The sequence below is a fragment of the Papio anubis genome, chromosome 14 (genome assembly GCF_008728515.1).
Source record: "Papio anubis isolate 15944 chromosome 14, Panubis1.0, whole genome shotgun sequence".
NCBI lineage: Eukaryota > Metazoa > Chordata > Mammalia > Primates > Cercopithecidae > Papio > Papio anubis.
The window spans coordinates 101,384,878-101,403,411 of NC_044989.1; the positions used below are offsets into that span (position 1 = coordinate 101,384,878).

At 47.5% G+C, this 18,534-nt stretch overlaps 1 protein-coding gene across 10 annotated transcripts in view; it reads left to right on the top strand.

Annotated features, from left to right (window-relative positions):
- The window catches only part of RFX8 (RFX family member 8, lacking RFX DNA binding domain), an 83,726-nt gene that overhangs the window by 54,209 nt on the left and 10,983 nt on the right, over positions 1-18,534 (top strand). For 5 of the 10 annotated variants that reach the window (XM_031655432.1, XM_031655434.1, XM_031655435.1 and 2 more), the window contains 7 exons: positions 3,336-3,446; positions 4,031-4,108; positions 6,775-6,888; positions 8,059-8,209; positions 10,890-10,948; positions 12,710-12,866; positions 15,366-15,460. In XM_031655432.1, coding sequence (XP_031511292.1) covers positions 3,336-3,446; positions 4,031-4,108; positions 6,775-6,888; positions 8,059-8,209; positions 10,890-10,948; positions 12,710-12,866; positions 15,366-15,460 — 765 coding nt within the window. Of the gene's footprint in view, positions 1-3,335; positions 3,447-4,030; positions 4,109-6,774; positions 6,889-8,058; positions 8,210-10,889; positions 10,949-10,970; positions 11,300-12,709; positions 12,867-15,365; positions 15,461-18,534 lie in introns of those variants that run through there. The other 5 variants (XM_031655431.1, XM_031655437.1, XM_031655438.1 and 2 more) reach the window with 5 other exon arrangements.

The following is an 18,534-nucleotide window of genomic DNA, read 5'->3' on the forward strand; positions in this document are numbered from 1 at the left end:
TCTGTACTCTACTTTTACTTTAGGTTTCTGGTTGTTTATGTTGTAAAGAAATATTTCAATTTATGATTTTAAAAATATCGTTTGTGAAAGACCAATTCTTTTCACAGTTTTTAATGAAAGGATTATGCCTATAAGTAATGTAGGGGCCTCAGGGAATTGACTTCAGGAAATCATGAATTTGCTCTTTATTATGTTGTGTAATAAAACACTTTTATATTCTCCCTGTAATCGTTCCTTGAATATCTTAACAGTACATTGTCAGATGTTTTCTTCTGAACAGGTGAAACTGTGTTATATGTGCCATGGTGAAATGTAGAGATTTCTGTAGCATTCGACAAAGAACTGTCTGCCTAAGGCTGCAGTTCTCAGCATGGGCATGCAGAAGGCTCAGTAGGGAGGCTGGTTATACATCTGGAGTTCTGGTCTCATCAGACTCACCAGAGGCCTAGGAACGTGGATCTCAAGTGCCCCAAGGGATTCTGATGTGTTTGAGAATGCTGCTTTGGGAATACCAGCAGTAACACTCAGAGAACATTGGCATAACCGGGAGGTCAGAGTGTGAGTGCACTGGAAAATATGGATGTAGTTGGGGTCTTGCAGTATGAGAGGTTAACCCAGAGTTGAAATCGAGGATTCCTCAGTTCTCTAACAGAAGCACCTATGATCAGGCCAATGAGCTTCACGGAATAGCTCCATCCTTCTGTATGATCAACTTGAGCATCACCCATACCCATATACGAGAAGACTCATCTTTTTTTTTTTCTGTTTCAAATTATTATTTTTTTTATTATACTTTAAGTTCTAGGGTACATGTGCACAACGTGCAAGTTTGTTACATATGTATACATGTGCCATGTTGGTTTGCTGCACCCATCAACTTGTCGTTTACGTTAGGTATCTCTCCTAATGCTATCACTCCCCCAGTCCCCCACCCCGACAGGCCCCAGTATGTGATGTTCCCTGCCCCGTGTCCAGGTGTTCTCATTGTTCAGTTCCCACCTATGAGTGAGAACATGCAGTGTTTGGTTTTCTGTCCTTGCAATAGTTTGCTCAGAATGATGGTTTCCAGCTTCATGCATATCGCTACAAAGGACACGAACTCATCCTTTTTCATGGCTGCATAGTGTTCCATAGTGTATATGTACCACATTTGCTTAATCCAGTCTATCATTGATGGTCATATGGGTTGGTTCCAAGTCTTCGCTATTGTGAATAGTGCCTCAATAAACATACGTGTGCATGTGTCTTTATAGCAGCATGATTTATAATCCTTTGGGTTTATACCCAGTAATGGGATGGCTGGGTCAGATGGTATTTCTAGTTCTAGATCCTTGAGGAATCACCACACTGTCTTCCACAATGGTTGAACTAGTTTACACTCCCACCAATAGTGTAAAAGCGTTCCTATTTCTCCACATCCTCTCCAGCACCTGTTGTTTCCTGACTTTTTAATGATTGCCATTCTAACTGGCGTGAGATGGTATCTCATTGTGGTTTTGATTTGCGTTTCTCTGATGGCCAGTGATGATGAGCATTTTTTCATGTGTCTGTTGGCTGCATAAATGTCAAGAAGACCCATCTTCTGATGACTCCGAATAAAGCCAATATTCTAAAATGTGGTGTGAATGAGGCTTAGACAGCATCCAATGGAGAGACCCCTTTGAGCTCTCCCCTCTGTGTTCCTGCTTTATGTATTTATTTAGACATCTATACCCCTACGTCATTCCAACAGTATTAACGGGAGAAGTTTTAACGTGGCATCTCCATAATATTGTGTGCATAGTATGCATTTTCTCCAGGGAGAGAGTTAGTTGCTTTCATCAGATTCTCAAAGAGGTTCAGAATCACAACAGAGTTATGAAGGACAGACTTTAGGGCACCGAGAGGACAGTTGAGCATGCTGTCTAAACTTCCGTGATCCTCAGTGAAGTACTGGTATATACTGGGGCATCGGAGAGGAGGAAGACACAGTGGTGCGTGTTTTCCGGTGTGTGCAGCACTGCGTGTGATGGTGGCTGAGCTCACTCCTCCTCTTAAGGGTGGGAACAGGTGATCAGAGAAGCTGCCCTGCCCTCAGATGTCTTATAGACAGAAACGTACCGCAACCCACAAAAGCAATTTTATAAGTGGGTAGCTTAGTGAGGCTTAGGGTGCGTAAGGACTGGGCAGGCTAAGGATGGAATGCTGACCTTGGAACTATAGGGTCAGAGAGTGGGTCATAAGTTGGAGAGAAAATGAAAATTCACAGTCTGGCGTAGCAGGGTTGGCAGCTCAATTTTCGACTTGAAGGAATTCTTTCATCCTACTTTATTGTAAAGGAAATTATTCAAAAACAGTCTATGACAACGCTGATGAAATCATTTCAAATAAAATGGATTCCCTTTATTCAGACCAGGAGGAGCCCTCATGCCTCCCCGTGCCCAGAGAGGACAGCAGCATGAGTGACACAGGGAGGCAGGAAGGAATCTCGCACTTGCTTTCTGCCATGCCACCTTTCTTCCTCCTTCCCATCCTATAATTGATTCTTTTCTTTTTTTTTTTTTTTTTTTTGAGATAGAGTTTTGCTCTTTGTCGCCCAGGCTGGAGTGCAGTGGCACGATCTTGGCTCACTGCAGCCTCCACCTCCCGGGCTCAAGCAATTCTCCCGCTTCAGCCTCCTGAATACCTGGGAATTACAGGTGCCCGCCACCACGCCCGGCTAATTTTTGTATTTTTAGTAGAGACGGGGTTTCACCGTGTTGGCTAGGCTGGTCTGGAACTACTGACCTCAAGTGATCACCCGCCTCTGCCTCCCAAAGTGCTGGGATTGTAGGGCATGAGCCACCATGCCGGGGCCTGTAATTGGTTCTTCTAAAGGAAAGTCCGTGCTCCTCATTTTCCTTGTTGGCAATGGCCCTGAGAGTTCTCATACAACCAACCATTATGATATAGGCAGGATGACCCAAACAGGGTATGATTTTATTTCAAGGAGGAACAATTACATGGACAAGGGTTGTAGAAGTGTATTTGTGATATTACATAATTCATAGGTAATAGTCTTATTGTACATTGCTACAGAGGACTTATAAATAGATGATCCCAAGAGAGATACATTTGGTAATATATTAAATCCTGTCCCTTCCCTGATGGCCATCGTTCATAGAATTATAGACAAAAATTAGCAGCATTTGGAATAAAATATGAGAGGAAAGCTGCTGGAATCAGTAATGTGTGCAGAGGTGTGGCTAAAAGGTTACATACCATATTAACTTAGAGTAGTGTGATCATAAGATGATTTATATGCCAAAAAAGTATTTTATTTTAAAGACATAATCCATTGCACAAATGATTTTTAGTGTGAAGATCATTCACCGATGAAGAGAGACCCAGTTGGATCCCCTTTGTCTGAATTCAGGAGATGTCCATTTTTGGAGCAAGAGCTAGCAAAGAAATACTCTTGTAATGTGGTAGGTTTGCACTCATGGGACGATTAACCTTTCATGCTGTGTGATGCTTAGGGCAGTAAATAGCTTCCTTTTGTGCCTGTGGTCATAGTTGTGTCACATGGAATAATGTTTGCCTTTGCCGGACATATGAGGACCAGCAACCTTCCCTGGCTTGATGGTGCTCATAAAGTTTAGGGTTCCTATCACATCCTACAGCAAGACTCCCCCTGGGACTGCCTCTTCCCCAAGACAAAGAAAGGAACAGATACATGGATTTTCTAGGAATTAGGGCTGGGGAATTATGGAGGGGGAAAATTGAAGTTTAGAAAAAAACATGTCAACATTTGTTGGCCTTTGTAGTGGTAGAATAAATCTGCAAGTATGAGTTATGACATTGAAATGAAAGCTACATGAACTATCAACCTCTAAGGTCTGCATTCATTTATAGAAACAAAAAATATGCTATGGCCCAAGTGAAGAGCCCAGCTATTGTCATTTGAGAACTGCGACAAGAGCGGCCTCTGAGAGCTTCAGAAAAGTCTGTGAGGATCAGTTCATTTCTGAAATGGCCCACAAGCTGAAATAATTTTCCATATTCTTCCTAGATGGCCTTCCTTGCTGATGAATACTGCAAGTATTGTCGAGACATTTTACGAAACGTGAGGAACCAAGAACTTGAGAGGGTAGGGTTTTATCTATAAAATACAAGCATCTATGACTCATTATTCATCATTTTTATTTGAAGAGACCCCATCAACAGATGTCCAGTGGTAGCCCACTGCACTGAAGTGCTTACATTCTATGCACCTATGTTGTAGTCATTGAGTTCTTGAAGGTGACATTGATATTCAGTGTAATCAGTTGGAAATTCTCCAAGGTGCTAATACAGGTAACTTTAGGCTCTAGTACAAATTCAGCTATTTTTTAGATCCTAATTCCACTCATTTTGAATAAAGTATTGGTAATAAAATTCACCCTGGAATTTTCAATGGTGCTGAAGAGCCATTTTATTGATAAGCACTAACTGAAGATGGAGTAGGACTTCGCAGCTGAGTGATCTGGCATGGGTATTGTCACGATTGGATTTTATCCTAGAATTGACTGTGGAAAACATGAATAAATCCTTTAGCTATTCTGAGTTTCATCATCTTCAGTGTGAGATGAAAATCCAAGGAAACAAGTGCACATTCAAATGAGAATTTTTTCCTGATGCTTTAGTATATTCTAAGCACTTCAACTTTGGGTGATAACGTTCATTCAGCACGATTGCGTTTACTACCTACTCGGCGTAAAGCATTCTAGTGAGGGAAAGACCAGGATGCCTTCAGGATGGCCCCTGTCCTGTTGATGCAGTGTTACAAATATCCATCCACACTGGATATCTGACATATTCCTTTCCTTCTTCACTTACTCATCAAATACGTATTTAATTCCCACCCCGTGACCATTACCAGGACTAGGAAAATATTCTCCATAAGGTTTGAGAAGTTAGTAGTCTGGTAATGAAAGAAGCAATGTTACCCAATAAATATGATGCAATGTGGAAAGTTCTAGAATAGCTGCATGATTAGACTATTCTGGGTGCCCAGAGAAGGCCAGGGAATGCTTCCACAGCAGGCCACATTGCTGCTGACTCTAGTAGGAAAGGCAGAGGTGCAATAGACAGAAAATGGGGTAGGAGAGGGATTCCAGGTGGAACCCACAGTGCAGGTAAAGACAGCATGATGTTCACAGGCATGATGTGACAAAAAGGTCACTATGACTATATTTTATTATATTTTTTCTTTTTTTTGAGACACAGTCTTGCTCTGTTGCCCAGGCTGGAGTTCAGTACCTCCACCTCCTGAGTTCAAGCGATTCTCCTGCCTCAGCCTCCCGAGTAGCTGGGACCTACAGGCACCCACCACCATGCGGTGCGGCTAATTTTTTGTATTTTTAGTAGAGATGGGGTTTTACCATGCTGACCAGGCTGGTCTCAAACTCCTGACCTCAGGTGATCTGCCCACCTCGGCCTCCCAAAGTGCTGGGATTACAGCCGTGAGCCACCGCGCCCAGCCTAGATTTTATTATTTCTAAAGAAGAGAAGCCAGAGGGGAGGTGGGAAAGCAGGCTGATGCCAGAAAGGGCCTCGGATGCCCCAGGAAGAACTCTGACTTATTGAGAAGACAGTGGGGGAGCAGTGACAATAGGGCTTGGCTGTCGTGGAACAGAGAGGCAGCGAGGAGGTTTTGTCACAGTTGAGGTGAGAAGCGACCAGGGTCGGTTCTGAGGCAGTGACAGTGATATCAGAGACAAACAGGGGCAGGTTAGAGAAATATTTCAGAGGATGGCGCAACAGGTTTGGTGACTTGGACGTGGGTAGTAAGGGGTGAGCAGAGGTAGGTCTGTGGTGGTGGCTCCACCCAGGTCCCCCTTCCCCAAAGCGCCATGCTCCAAGGGTCCCAACCTGAGAGAAAAGGGATTGCTACGCCCTGTGTTGTATTTTTTGGAGTCTCTTTGGAGAAGTCTTCTCCAGAATTCATGCCCTGATAACAGGATTTTAAATCGGGGCCTGTGGCCAAGTAATTCAGCAGTTGACCCTAACTTCCTTGACAACCTACGCATGGGGCCAGCGCCTTGTCTAGTGTCACTGGCAGGTCCTAGCACCAGGACCAGGGGAGATACAAGGTTGTGATGGCTCGCAGTATCTGAGCCTGTGGAAATTCCAAACAGGCAAGAGTCTCCATTGGCTGCAAAGCCGATGAGTCACCTGGTTCAAGAATGGAAACTGAAAAGTCAACATGGGAAAAAACAGAAAAGAGGAGCCGCCATTTTGATGCTCCACGAAGTTGTCCACATAAGTCTTTAGAGAAGGCTCCTGTGTGGAACCACACCAGTCCCCTTTACCTTCCACAGTTGTTAGGCGACTTCTAACTTGATGGCAAGGAGGAGGTCTCGTAGATCAAGTACTATCACACCTCTCTCTGAGCTGAAAAATGATTGAGACAGTCAGTCAGTCAGTCGGTCAATGAACATTTGTTCTCTCGGCTGTGCCCTGTGGCACAGTCCTCATCCTAGTATAATCAGCTGGGGCCCCCTTGTGGTCAGAAACAGCTTCCCTTCTAGAAACTGCCTCAAGAAAATATTAATAATGTTCTACATTATCCCATCCAACTGGCAGGTGCTTTCAGATGGGTTGTTGGAAAGAATTCTATCAAAATACAGCTTGGAAAAGCTGAGAGGCCAAGCTTCACATGCACTGGAACAAAATTCATCCCATTGTCATCCGGGGCTAGGGAAGCATGTATGGGAGGGTTAGTCTTGCAAGGTGGAGAAAGAGTTTTGGCGATATGCTCTGTTACTTACCCAGGTGGAGGACTTGCTTACTTCCTTCTGGAAGTCTCTGCAGCAAGACACAGTCGTGCTGATGTCATTGCCTGACGTGTGCCAGCTCTTTAAATGTTACGACGTCCAGCTGTACAAGGTAGGAGGACACGTGAGTCTCTAGGGTATATCCACTGCAGAAATTGCCGGCAAATGCTGGGTTTGGACCCACAGCTCCACCTCTCTGCAGTCCCCATGGTCCTCTCAGGAGTGAATAGTGGGGTGTGTGGATCAGGAGCCCTTTGATCTCTGCCTGACACTCAGTTTTCGTTTGTGAATTACCTCATGGAAACCAAAAGCCAATGCACATAGTGACCTCTGGTTCCATACCGTGAAGTCCGAATTGAGTCGAAGTTCTTTCTCTGGGAATTTCTGGGAAATAAGACATTCTAAAATGAATAATTGGAATAATTTTGTAATATGCATAACTGCCAGGGTTTTTGTTTTGTTTTGTTTTGCTTTGCTTTGGTTGAAGCTCTGTCTCTAAAGTGATTGTATTTGGAGGGTTGTATCTGCAGGGTCAGGTCTGTATCTTTTCTGGGTTAAAAATGTGTTCTCCTTCGGCGAGTCACAAGCCTTACCTTTTATTTTAGTATTTTTAAGGAAATCATCTAATACTTCTAAGTTTTCAACACAAAGGTTGAAAACTGGAAGCTGGGTTCAGCCCTTAAATATGTTTGGTTTGACCCACCTAGTACTGGCCGGCATTGTGTGGTTTTTTAAAGGTATTTGAATCACTTAACAATCTTTGAAAAATACTTGAGGCCAGGAGCAGTGGCTCACGCCTGTAATCCCAGCACTTTGGGAGGCTGAGGCAGGTGGATCACGAGGTCAGGAGTTCGAGACCAGCCTGGCCAAGATGGTGAAACCCTGTCTCTACTGAAAATACAAAAAAAATTAGCCAGGTGTGGTGGTGTGCACCTATAATTACAGCTACTTGGGAGGCTGAGGGAGGGGAATCACTTGAACCCAGGAGGTGGAGGTTGCAGTGAGCCGAGATCGCACCACTGCACTCCAGCCTTGGTGACAGAATGAGACTCCGTCTCAAATAAATAGATAAAAATATAGGAAAAGAATTCCAACTGTGGCTGCACCAGTCTGACATCCTACACGAGAAGCAGTGGCCAGGCTGCGTGATGCTGCCCCCTTAGACTGGGTGGGGACCCACTCTCAGACTTCTTGAGACCCGCCCTGTCCCTGTGGCATGTGTGAGCTTCAGTCACACCTGCACCATCAGCAGAATCATAGTGTCTTGATACTTTTGTTGTAGGGAATTGAGGATGTTCTCCTTCATGACTTCTTGGAAGATGTTTCTATTCAGTACCTGAAATCTGTGCGGTTATTTAGTAAGAAATTTAAGCTGTGGCTTCTTAATGCTGTGGAAGGTTTTCCAGCCCTCTTGCAGATCTCCAAACTCAAAGGTAGGTTTCAATGAAAAAAAAAAAAAATTCTGGGCCGGTGCAGTGGCTCATGCCTGTAATCCCAGCACTTTGGAAGGCTGAGGCAGGAGGATCACTTGAGCTCAGGAATTTGAGACCAGCCTGGGCAACATAGTGAGATCCTGGCTCTACAAAAAAAGTTTTAAAAATTAGCTGGGTGTGGTGGCATGCACCTGCGGTCCTAGCTACTCAGAAGGCTGAGGCAGGAGGATCACTTGAGCCCAGGAGGTCAAGGCTGCAGTGAGCCATGATCATGTCACTGCACTCCAGCCTGGGTGACAGAGCAAGACCCTGTCTTTAAAATAAATAAATAAATAAATAAATAAAATTCTGTAAGCATAGATGAAGCATCTGACTTTCACCCCGGGTGGTAGCTTTAGCTGCTACCCCATGCGCTCAGCTACAGTCCGGAAGACCCAGCCTGCTGAGGGTTTCTGACTTTTAGTGCTGGTGATGGATTTTTGTGCTGATCCGGCCACACCCTTTTAAGCTATTTCTCTTGTGATTACTAACATGGACTCAAAAGTCCAGGTCAAGGTGTTCTACGTGTGGATATTCACCAGGGCATTCACGTCTCACACCCGAATTGCACCATCTCTCTGCTGAGTTAATTCTAGAATGCTTTCCCCTTCGGTTTGACTGCCAGGCTGCAGTCTCTGAATGCTGCTTCCGCCAGGCTATTTATCTGTTCAAGGCCTGCAGTGGCTTCCGAGCGTGAGCCTGAACTGCTCTGTCACCTGGTCCAGTTCTCTATCAGTCTGCCCTCTTTGTGCCCCTGCAACTCCGTGCTCCTTCAAAGGCCAGCCCTTGCCCTGTCATGCCCTGTCAGATCGTCCTGGAAATACTCATTTTCTCCCTCTCACCTTTGTGAAGTTTTTCTATCATTGCCTGAAGCTCTCGAACTCCCCACGGGGTCCCGCCCTCCTTGGCCAGCTCAGGGCCATTTTCTCACCAAGCCGGCACCAGTTATTTCCTCACGTTTTTACGAGTCTTGCTTCCTTTGCAGTTGTTTCCTAGGTAGTGTAGATAGGGCACTTCTCAAAGTACCTGTATCATAGGACCGTGTCTAATCACCACCACCACCCCGCCCCCGCCCCCGCCCCATACCCCCAGTGTGTTCACTACTCATGCTGGGCACCCTGATCCCGTTTGCCCCACTTGGAAATTTTAGGGACGTTGCAGAAGGTGAGACTGGGACTTGCTGCAAAGGGGTCCAAGGAGTGGGGAGCAGAGCCTCGCTCCAGTTTGCCTGTGCTCCTTTAATACCTGCCTGAATTCAAGCCTCTGTCTCTTCACTCTCTAGGCTATTTCAGCAGTTTCCTAGTTGGTCATCCTGCTTCCATCCCACTCCCCAGCCGCACTCTCCTGCACCCCCAGTGATCATTGTAAAACAGCAATTAATCAATTACCAACCTTCCCTGACCTCTGCTGCCCAGATGGCCCACTCTCCTCCACTGCTGTGCAGTCTTTCACAGTTTGGCCTCTGGCCCCATCCCTGTCTCCATCTCCCCAGGGACTCCCATGACCCAACAGTACTCTTCAGCAACACTAGACTGGCTGTCCCCAGAAAAGGCCCTTATTCCTGCCATTTTCTGTGCTTGGACTGCCTCCTGCCCCATTTCTCCCGGCTAACTCCTACCTATGCGTCAAAACCCAGATTAAATGTCACCACCTCAGTGAAGCTTTCCTGGATACCTTCTTCCAAACAGCCTCCCTTTCTTCCTTGTGCTCTCACATCGCGTGGGAGCACTTAGGCTGCTTTTGGGATGTGTTTTCATATCTGGTGACCACCCTCTGGAGCACGAGCCCCTTGAAGAGAAGGGCTGTCCTCTTCCATCCATCAGCTCAGCAGTCATCCAACAAATAGCTACTGAGCAAGCACTGCATGAATGTTCTCCCAAATATTTGTCGAATGAATGAATGCGTTCAAGAGGAGAACACCTGTTTCTGTGTGTTCCCTTTTCATCCTTTCCTTTCCTTTGATTATTTTCCAAGGAAAGCACTGTAGGATGAGAAAGTTGGGGGTGCTCAGGATTCCTGGGTGAAAACCCTAAATTCCTCTGAGTACCTGTCTTAGTCCAATCTGGCTGCTGTAGTAAAATATCACCAACTAGGTGGCAGTAAATAAACAACAGGAATGTATCGCTTGTAGTTCTGGAGGCTGGGAAGTCCAAAATCAAGGCACCCACAGATGGGTGTCTGGGGAAAGTCTGCTTACTGGTTCACAGATGGCTGTTTTTTTGCGTTGTCTTCACATAGTGAAAGAGGCAAGGGGTGTCTCTGGGGCGCCTGATCCTCTTCATGGGAACTCCACACTCAGGACCTCATCGCCTCCCCAAGGCCCCACTTCCTAACACCGTCACAATGGGGGTGAGGTTCAACATATGAAATTGGGGGTGTGGGACACAGACATTCAGATCATAGTAGCACTCATGTCAGATGCTGGGGCTACTTAATGTTTCTGGCACATGAGGACATTTCAGCCAAGCGTCCCCTGCCAGGATCTCGTAGCCACTCAGAGAGGGCCAGCAGACAGGGCATGGGGAAGTTGCAGTTTAGCCGGCTGTGCCTTCCTACCCCAAACATGCGCCTTCTCTTCCCCACTGCCCATGTGAGAACTTGAAGTTATTGTATTAATGGCCATGTGTGTTGTTCTTAACAGAAGTTACTCTATTTGTCAAAAGACTAAGAAGAAAGACGTACCTTTCCAACATGGCTAAGGTAGGTTTCAGCCAAGCAGATAGGAGGGAACAAGGCGGTTTCCTGAAAAGAGGTGAAAACTCTGAGTCCCTGTTAAGAGCGGGTGGTTGCTCTGTCCACCTGGAGGGCAGAGGGCAGGCAGGGTGGCCTTGCCTGGCCGCTGGCAGAGGAGTCCAGGTGGGCCCCCATGACTCAAAGCTAAAAGCCTGCCTCCTTTCCGCCCATCCTCAGGAAGGCTCCAGTCTTCTCGCTCTCTCTCGGGGCAGGAGGGAAAGCAGGTCAACGTTTAAAAGATGCCCAATGTCCTGGTGTGGAGGGCTCATACCTGTAATTCCAGCACTTTGGGAGGCCGAAGCAGGCAGATTACTTGAGGTCAGGAGTTCGAGACCAGCTTGGCCAACATGGCAAAACCCTGTCTCTATCAAAAAAAAAAAAAATACAAAAACTAGCTGAGCATGGTGGCACGTGCCTGGAGTCCCAGCTACTCGGGAGGCTGAAGCAGGAGAATCTCTTGAACCTGGGAAGTGGAGGTTGTGGTGAGCTAAGATTGTGCCACTGTACTCCAGCCTGAACAACAGAACTAGACTCCATCTCAAAAAAATTAAAAAAAAAGACGTCTGAGGGAGGCCCCACAGAGGTGCCAGTGTCAGAGGTAACAGGGCGCCGTAGCAGAGCCTGTGACAGACAGACCCTCCACCCGTGTGTGTGGCCCTGTGAACTCAGTGTGGCCAGGCCGCCAGTTACTTCAGCTCTGACCTTTTCAATCATGGGTTGATTCACAGAAAGGTTGAGAAGGCTGAAGAAAAGATTCTGTGATGCTGGCACCCGGCTCGTGGGCCATCAGGAGTCTTCTCCCAAGTCCTGCAAGTGCCCTATCGGGACACAGCCTGGGGATCATCCTTCTCCAAATCAGTCTCCACTGGGAGGATCCCAGCTGTGGCTTCTGTGACCCCGAGCCGGGCCCCACCCTGCCAGTGCAGAGCCCTCCCCAGACTCTGAGCTCAGTGGGGTTGTGTCTCACTGCCAGTCACAGCCAGTCCTGTTCTCCAAGGCTCTCACAGTCCTGACTCGGTTGGTCTGGAAATGACCCGGCAGCGTGCTCTTCCTCTCAACCCAACCAGAGCAGCAAGTGTGGGTTCTGAAGCCCGTCCCTGCTCTGAGCCTTATCTTCCCACTTACTGCCCCTCAGGAAAGTTACTTCACGCTCCAAGAACCCTCAGTGTCCTTCTCTGTAAAAGGGAGAGGTAACTCGTGCCTTCTCCCAGGACTGCTGTGGGGACCACCAGCTGCATCCCAGGCAGTCAGTGTTGGGGACTAGATTGTCCCCATTTGACAGATGAGGATATCACCTCCCAGAGGCCAAATTCCTCGTGGCCGATGCTCCCACGAGGAAGGGACAGCCAGCTTCCAAATCCCACAGCCGTTCCCTCAGGATCAGTGCAGCCTCTATCTACACCTTCCTTGTAGAGGCTAAATCCCCGGGCTCCCTCGCTAGAGTCGTTCGGGCGTGCGGTGAGTGTGGTGCAGAGAAGCAGCAGCAGCAGCGCCAGACAAGCCCTGAATGCGTCTTCCTAGAGAGGCGTCCTTTCTTCTTCCAGAACGGCAGTTTAGAATGTGTGCAATTTTAACCTTTTCATTGTTTAAGATTCATTTTTAATGGGTAATACCCGCATCAATGTTTCTTTCTCCCCCACACCAAAAATCTTGGCAATCTGGGGAAGAGTTAGGCAAAAATAAAATGACAAGACTGAATGAAGTATTATGCCTCCCCATTATCTTTAGACTATGAGAACGGTATTGAAAAGTAAGAGGCGTGTCGGCGTTTTGAAGTCAGATGTGCAGGCCATCATCAATCAAGCCACTTTGGCTACTTCTAAGAAAGCCCTGGCAAGTGACCGGAGTGACGCAGATGAACTGGAGAACAACCCAGAGATGAAATGTAATCTTCTTTCTACAACTTGCTTTATTAGCGTGTCAGGCATAGGTTTGGGGCTAGCACGGCCATCGTTAACTCATGAATTTCTTTTTTTTTTTTTTTTTTGAGACGGAGTCTCACTCTGTCACCCAGGCTGGAGTGCAGTGGCCGGATCTCAGCTCACTGCAAACTCCGCCTCCCGGGTTCACGCCATTCTCCTCCCTCAGCCTCCCGAGTAGCTGGGACTACAGGCGCCCGCCACCTTGCCCGACTAGTTTTTTTGTATTTTTTAGTAGAGACGGGGTTTCACCGTGTTAGCCAGGATGGTCTCGATCTCCTGACCTCGTGATCCGCCCGTCTCAGCCCCCCGAAGTGCTGGGATTACAGGCTTGAGTCACCGCGTCTGGCCATGAATTTCTTAATAGGGGTAGAACTTTATAACTCTGATGTTCTAAGTTGGCTGCTCACACTTCTCTTCCTGTAGTGGGGTGATGAACACCCCCGGGAATGCCCTGTCCCTGTGCTCCCAGGACCTACTCCAGGGCCAGACAGGGCAGCAGTGCTGATACCTGTTAGTTGAGTTAATAAACGACCAGATGAGTGTGCTTGCTGCTTGACAGTGTTTATCTCCAGAATATCTCCTGTGGGGGAAAAGTTTAATTCCTGCATCTGTGTCTACACGCACAGACTCCTGTGTCTCCTCAATCATGCCTAAATTGCCTTGAGCTAGATGTCTGCCTCGCCACATTCTCCCATCTCTCTTGTTACTTGCAATGTGAAGTTTAACAATGGTGCTTTTACCATATTTCATTCCTTTCCAAACAAGTGATAGGAAGCAGGTGGATATTTTTGCCATTTGCTATTGATCATTGTTGTTTTTCAAGAAAACAATCCCCCTGCCATAAAGAGCTCACATTGCTGGCTGGTGTGTGTTGTTGCGTCCCTGGGGAGTGAACCTAGTGGCAGGAGGAGCTCTCCAGACTCAGGGAGGACCTGGGAGGCAGGGAGCTGTAGGATGGTTACCCATTATGAATTAGGGGCATCTCTAGGCCCTCCTATCATGGCTACGGGGAGGGTGCCAGGCTCCCCTGTGTGTGCCCTCTCCAAACACTCGCTGCCGGGATGCCCCAGGTAAGTCGAATGGCCTTTCCCTCTGTGGGCATAACTCCTTGCTAGTACTCTCAGCTGTGTCTACAGCTGCCCGCTCAGTTCCCAAGAACCCCTTCAGGCTGGCAGCTGTGTCTTATTCACCCTGGGCCACCCAGCATTGCACTGGCCTGCAGGAGCACTTCAGTGTTTCGTGACTTGAGGCATACAGAATTCAGGAGTGCACAAAAGTACCACCTGTAAATTACCCCATCCTCTTTCTTTCACCTTGAAGTAGGGCTGGCCATGGTAGGGTTGTGCCAGTTATTAAAATACTAAAATATATCATCCCTAGTTGTTGGTAAATGACCTCTGCCTGCTCCCCTCCACTGTCCTGTCCCTTGATAGTGTCCCCTGGCTGACCCCAATCCCAGATGCTCCCATAGGGCACTTTTTTTCCCCACCAATCCAGCAACTAAAAGGTTAACACGGAATCCAGCAGGCTTCAGAGCTGTTAGTAGGATTACTAATTCTGATTAGTAATTTTGCAGTTCTGATTAGTAGGAACCCAAAAGGTCCCCCTCCCAATGCACTGGCTAACGAAACCCTGCTCTTGCCCCCGGCTGGATCCCAGGGAGTCCCAGGAGGGCATGAGAGCCCCTCTCCAGGTGCCTTCCAGACTGCCCGCTGGTCTGGCCAGGGCTCCTGTGCTCCCACTGGCATCTTCGTGAGTCCCACCAGGAAGATGCAGAGTTCCGCAGGGAGATAGTAGACTGCCAGCCACTGCTGATACCTGCAGGCAAATGCTTCCATTTCCAAGTCCAAGTGCACCTCCACCAAGCCTCGGGGGACCGCTGCAACCGACTCAGTTTCCCAAACTCTGCTTGGTATGCAGAAGCACTCAAAAAGCTGGGAAGGCCAAAGGCTGTTCTTTCCCTATCAGTGCTACCTGTGCAGGTGGAGGACCCAGAACCTGACGTCACACCGGGCTCCACCTAACAGCGCATAACCGCAGGCAAGGCACTCACCCTCTCTCAGCAGCTTTGATGTCTGCCATCACTTCAATGACATTAATAAACCAGCCCTTTTATGAAGATGGCAAGGATAGGTGAGGTCATGTCTGTATCGTGCAGTGAGCTCATCTGAAGACAAGGTCTGGATAATTGCAAGGTGTACTTATGGTTTCAAAATATTTCTGTTTCAACAAGTGGCAGAGGTGGCTCACAACAGTTATGTCCATGTAATTCTGAATAGATGACCGCAGAGGTGACAAAGCCAGCCTCAGGACATACTCTGTGTTCACAATGAGCGTGAGGCCCTGGGGAGTCCCTGCGAGCTATTGTTCAGATATGCTCCCAGGTTACCCAGTACACAAATACCTACAGAGAAATTCCGCTCTGCTGCATGCAATCTTTTGTTTATTTTGTGTCTTTGTAGGTTTAAGAAACTTAGTTTCTTTGCTGGGAACATCAACAGATCTCAGTGTATTCCTCAGCTGTCTGTCTTCACATCTCCAAGCATTTGTGTTCCAGGTAGGAAGCTGTGACTTTAAAAAAAAAAAAAAAAAAAAGTGTGTTGACCATTCTAGATAAATGAGTGCCCATTGCCTAGGGGATGGGAAAGAGGCTTCTTAGGCTCTGGCTGGAAATGTGTCAAGGCTGGCCTGGGTGTGAGGGCAGGGGATGGTCTCCAACTCTAGCAGGCGAAGAATGGGGGCCGGGGGAGCACATCACACAATGTGTGTGTGTGTGTGTGTGCGCGCGTGCGCGTACACACATGTTTGGGTGCGTGGGAGTGTGTGGGAGTGTGTGGTGAGCATGTGTGTGGGTGTGGTAGGCAATATCAGTGTGTAGCATGTGTATGTAAGGTATGGTAGGCAATATCAGTGTGAAGCATGTGTGTATGTGGGTGTGGTGAGCGTGTGCTTATCCAGTGTGTGAGAGCATGTGTATATATGTAGATTGTGGCGTGTGTATCAATTAATGTGAAGCATGTGTGTGTATATGGAGTGTGGTGGCTTGATGTATGCATATAGGTGTAGTGACGTATCAATTGTATGAGCATGTGTGTAGGTGTGGTGAGCGTGTGTATCAGTGTGTGAGCATGTGTGTATGTAGGTGTGGGCTTAATATCAATTAGTTCTTAAAAACATGTATTAATATGTAGGTGTAAAGTGGCTGATATAGATTATGGTAAAGAAGCATTATCCTATGTGAAACATGTAATACAGGTGTGGTGAGCGTATCTGTGTGAAACATGTAATGTATAGGAGTGTATGAAGCGTATCAGTGTGAAACATGTGTGTATGTGGAATTGTAAGTGAAACGTAATATTGTATATAGGGTATGAGTGAAGTATCAGTGTGTGAAACATGTAATAGGTGTGAGTAGGCATTAATATGTGAGTGTAATGAACATGTGTGTATGTGGGTGTGGTGAGCGTGGTGTACTGGTGAGTGGGTGTGCATGAGCGTGTGCAGTATGTGTGTGGGTGAGCATGCATGGATGAGTGTGTGTACAGGTGAGCATGTGTGTGACTGTGAGCATGTGTGTAAGTGGGTGTGGGTGACTGTGTGTACAGGTGTGTATTGCACCAATGGGATTGTGGAACAAGAGGAGGAGTTTTGTCTGTTTTAGGGGGAGAATAGCGCTTGTCTGCATGTTTTGCAGACATGTTCCAGTAAAGTGTCCGGCTTGATTTCAGAAGCCCAAAGATGGTTTGGTTGTCAATATGGGCGGGTTTGGTCCTTCCGGCCAGCAGCTCTTGGGAGTTGCTTCAGTGGGATCCTGGGCTTGATTTTCATCATCCTCCGTGGGGTCAGTCACCTGTGGAGAGCTGAGTATGCCTTGAGAGAGGACACGGCCCCTCACTCCATGGGCCCAGGGCAGGTGGGGAGAGCTAGGGGCTGTGGGTTAAAACCTAGAGGGAGGCCGGGCGGTGGCTCACGCCTGTAATCCCAGCACTTCGGGAGGCCAAGGTGGGATGATCACATGAGGTCAGGAGTTCAAGACTAGCCTGGCCAACATGGTGAAACCCTGTCTCTACTAAAAATACAAAAATTAGCTGGGCATGGTGGTGCACACCTGTAATCCCAGCTACTCGGGAGGCTGAGGAGGAGAATTAATTGAAGCCCAGAGGCGGAGGTTGCAGTGAGCTGAGAGCCACTGGACTCCAGCCTGGGCAACAAAAGACTCCAAGCGTCTGGTCAGGCATGGTGGCTCACACCTGTAATCCCAGCACTTTGGGAGGCCAAGGCAGGCATATCATGAGGTCAGGAGATTCAAGACCATCCTGGCTAACCTGGTGAAACCCCATCTCTACTAAAAAAAAAAAAAAAAATACAAAAAATTAGCTGAGTGTGGTGGCACGCACCTGTAGTCCCAGCTACTCAGGAGGCTGAGGCATGAGAATCACTTGAACCTGGGAGCCAGAGGTTGCAGTGAGGCAAGATCGCACCACTGCACTCAAGCCTGGGTGGCAGAGCAAGACTCCGTCGCAAAACAAACAAACAAACAAAAAACCCTAGAGGGAAACGAGGCAGCCCAGGCCCCACCTGTCGAGTCTTTGTACTTGCCAAGGCTGAAGTGGTTGGGAAAAGCCTTGAAGAGAAGGTGGGACTTAAAACTGGGATACAAAGCATGTGTAGGATTAAAATAAGCTGAGAGAGGGGGACTGGGCATTCAAGAGCAGGAGCGAGCTTACCTAGGAAGGAAGGAGCGGTCCACACTGGTGGAGAGAACAAAGACTCCGAGGGCCTGGGGCTGGGAGCGTGGCTCTGGGCTTTCTCTTTAAGCTTCTGGCCATGTGGCCACTCCCTTGTGCCACCTGCCTGACCTTGTCTGTGTCCCTGAACTCTCAGTTCAGAAGAAAGAGGAGAAATAATAACTGAGACCAAGAAGACTGCTGGGGACTTTGGGGGCTTAAACCTAGATATGAACCAGAAAAATCCTCAGGAAGGAACTAGAAAGCCAGTTCCAACCCCTGGCAGGTGTCTGGGCTCATTTGCTTCTTGAAAATAATTATCCCAGATTCTGTATGGTTTTTATTCCTCCTGTTGACCTTAGGCAAAGCTTATTTGTTAATGTCAGTGCCCATGTCCAGAGCTGGATGGCTACTGAGACATTTATTCATTTGCTAGCTGAAGGCTTATATTATACATTGTCCTAGACAGGAGTTGTCCATTGTCTGTTCCTTAAGTGGAAACTAGAACTCAGCCTCCAGCTTTAATGAGGTGGACCCACTGAGATAATCACCACCAACCCTGCCATCCTACATCATAAACCACAGAGACCTGTGTGTTTCCCAGGTCTCCATCATTGTGCCTTCCGCCTTCACAAAAGAGGCACATTAGAAAAATGGTGTTTTTGTTACTGCGTGCCTTTGAAGGTCTTGTTTTTGTAAAAGAGCTTAGCTGATTTTTACAAACCAGATTATTGTCAATCAAATGCTCAGACTGTTAAGATGCACACCCTGGGGCTTGTCAGAGATGCCCCATGGCTTCAGTTAGCATCTGGCAGTCAGCGAGCAGAGGGCAGTTCAGGCCCTGGAGGAGCTTCCATGTTGGGGGACAGAAAGTGCCATACTGTGGAGGTGACGGGAAGAACGC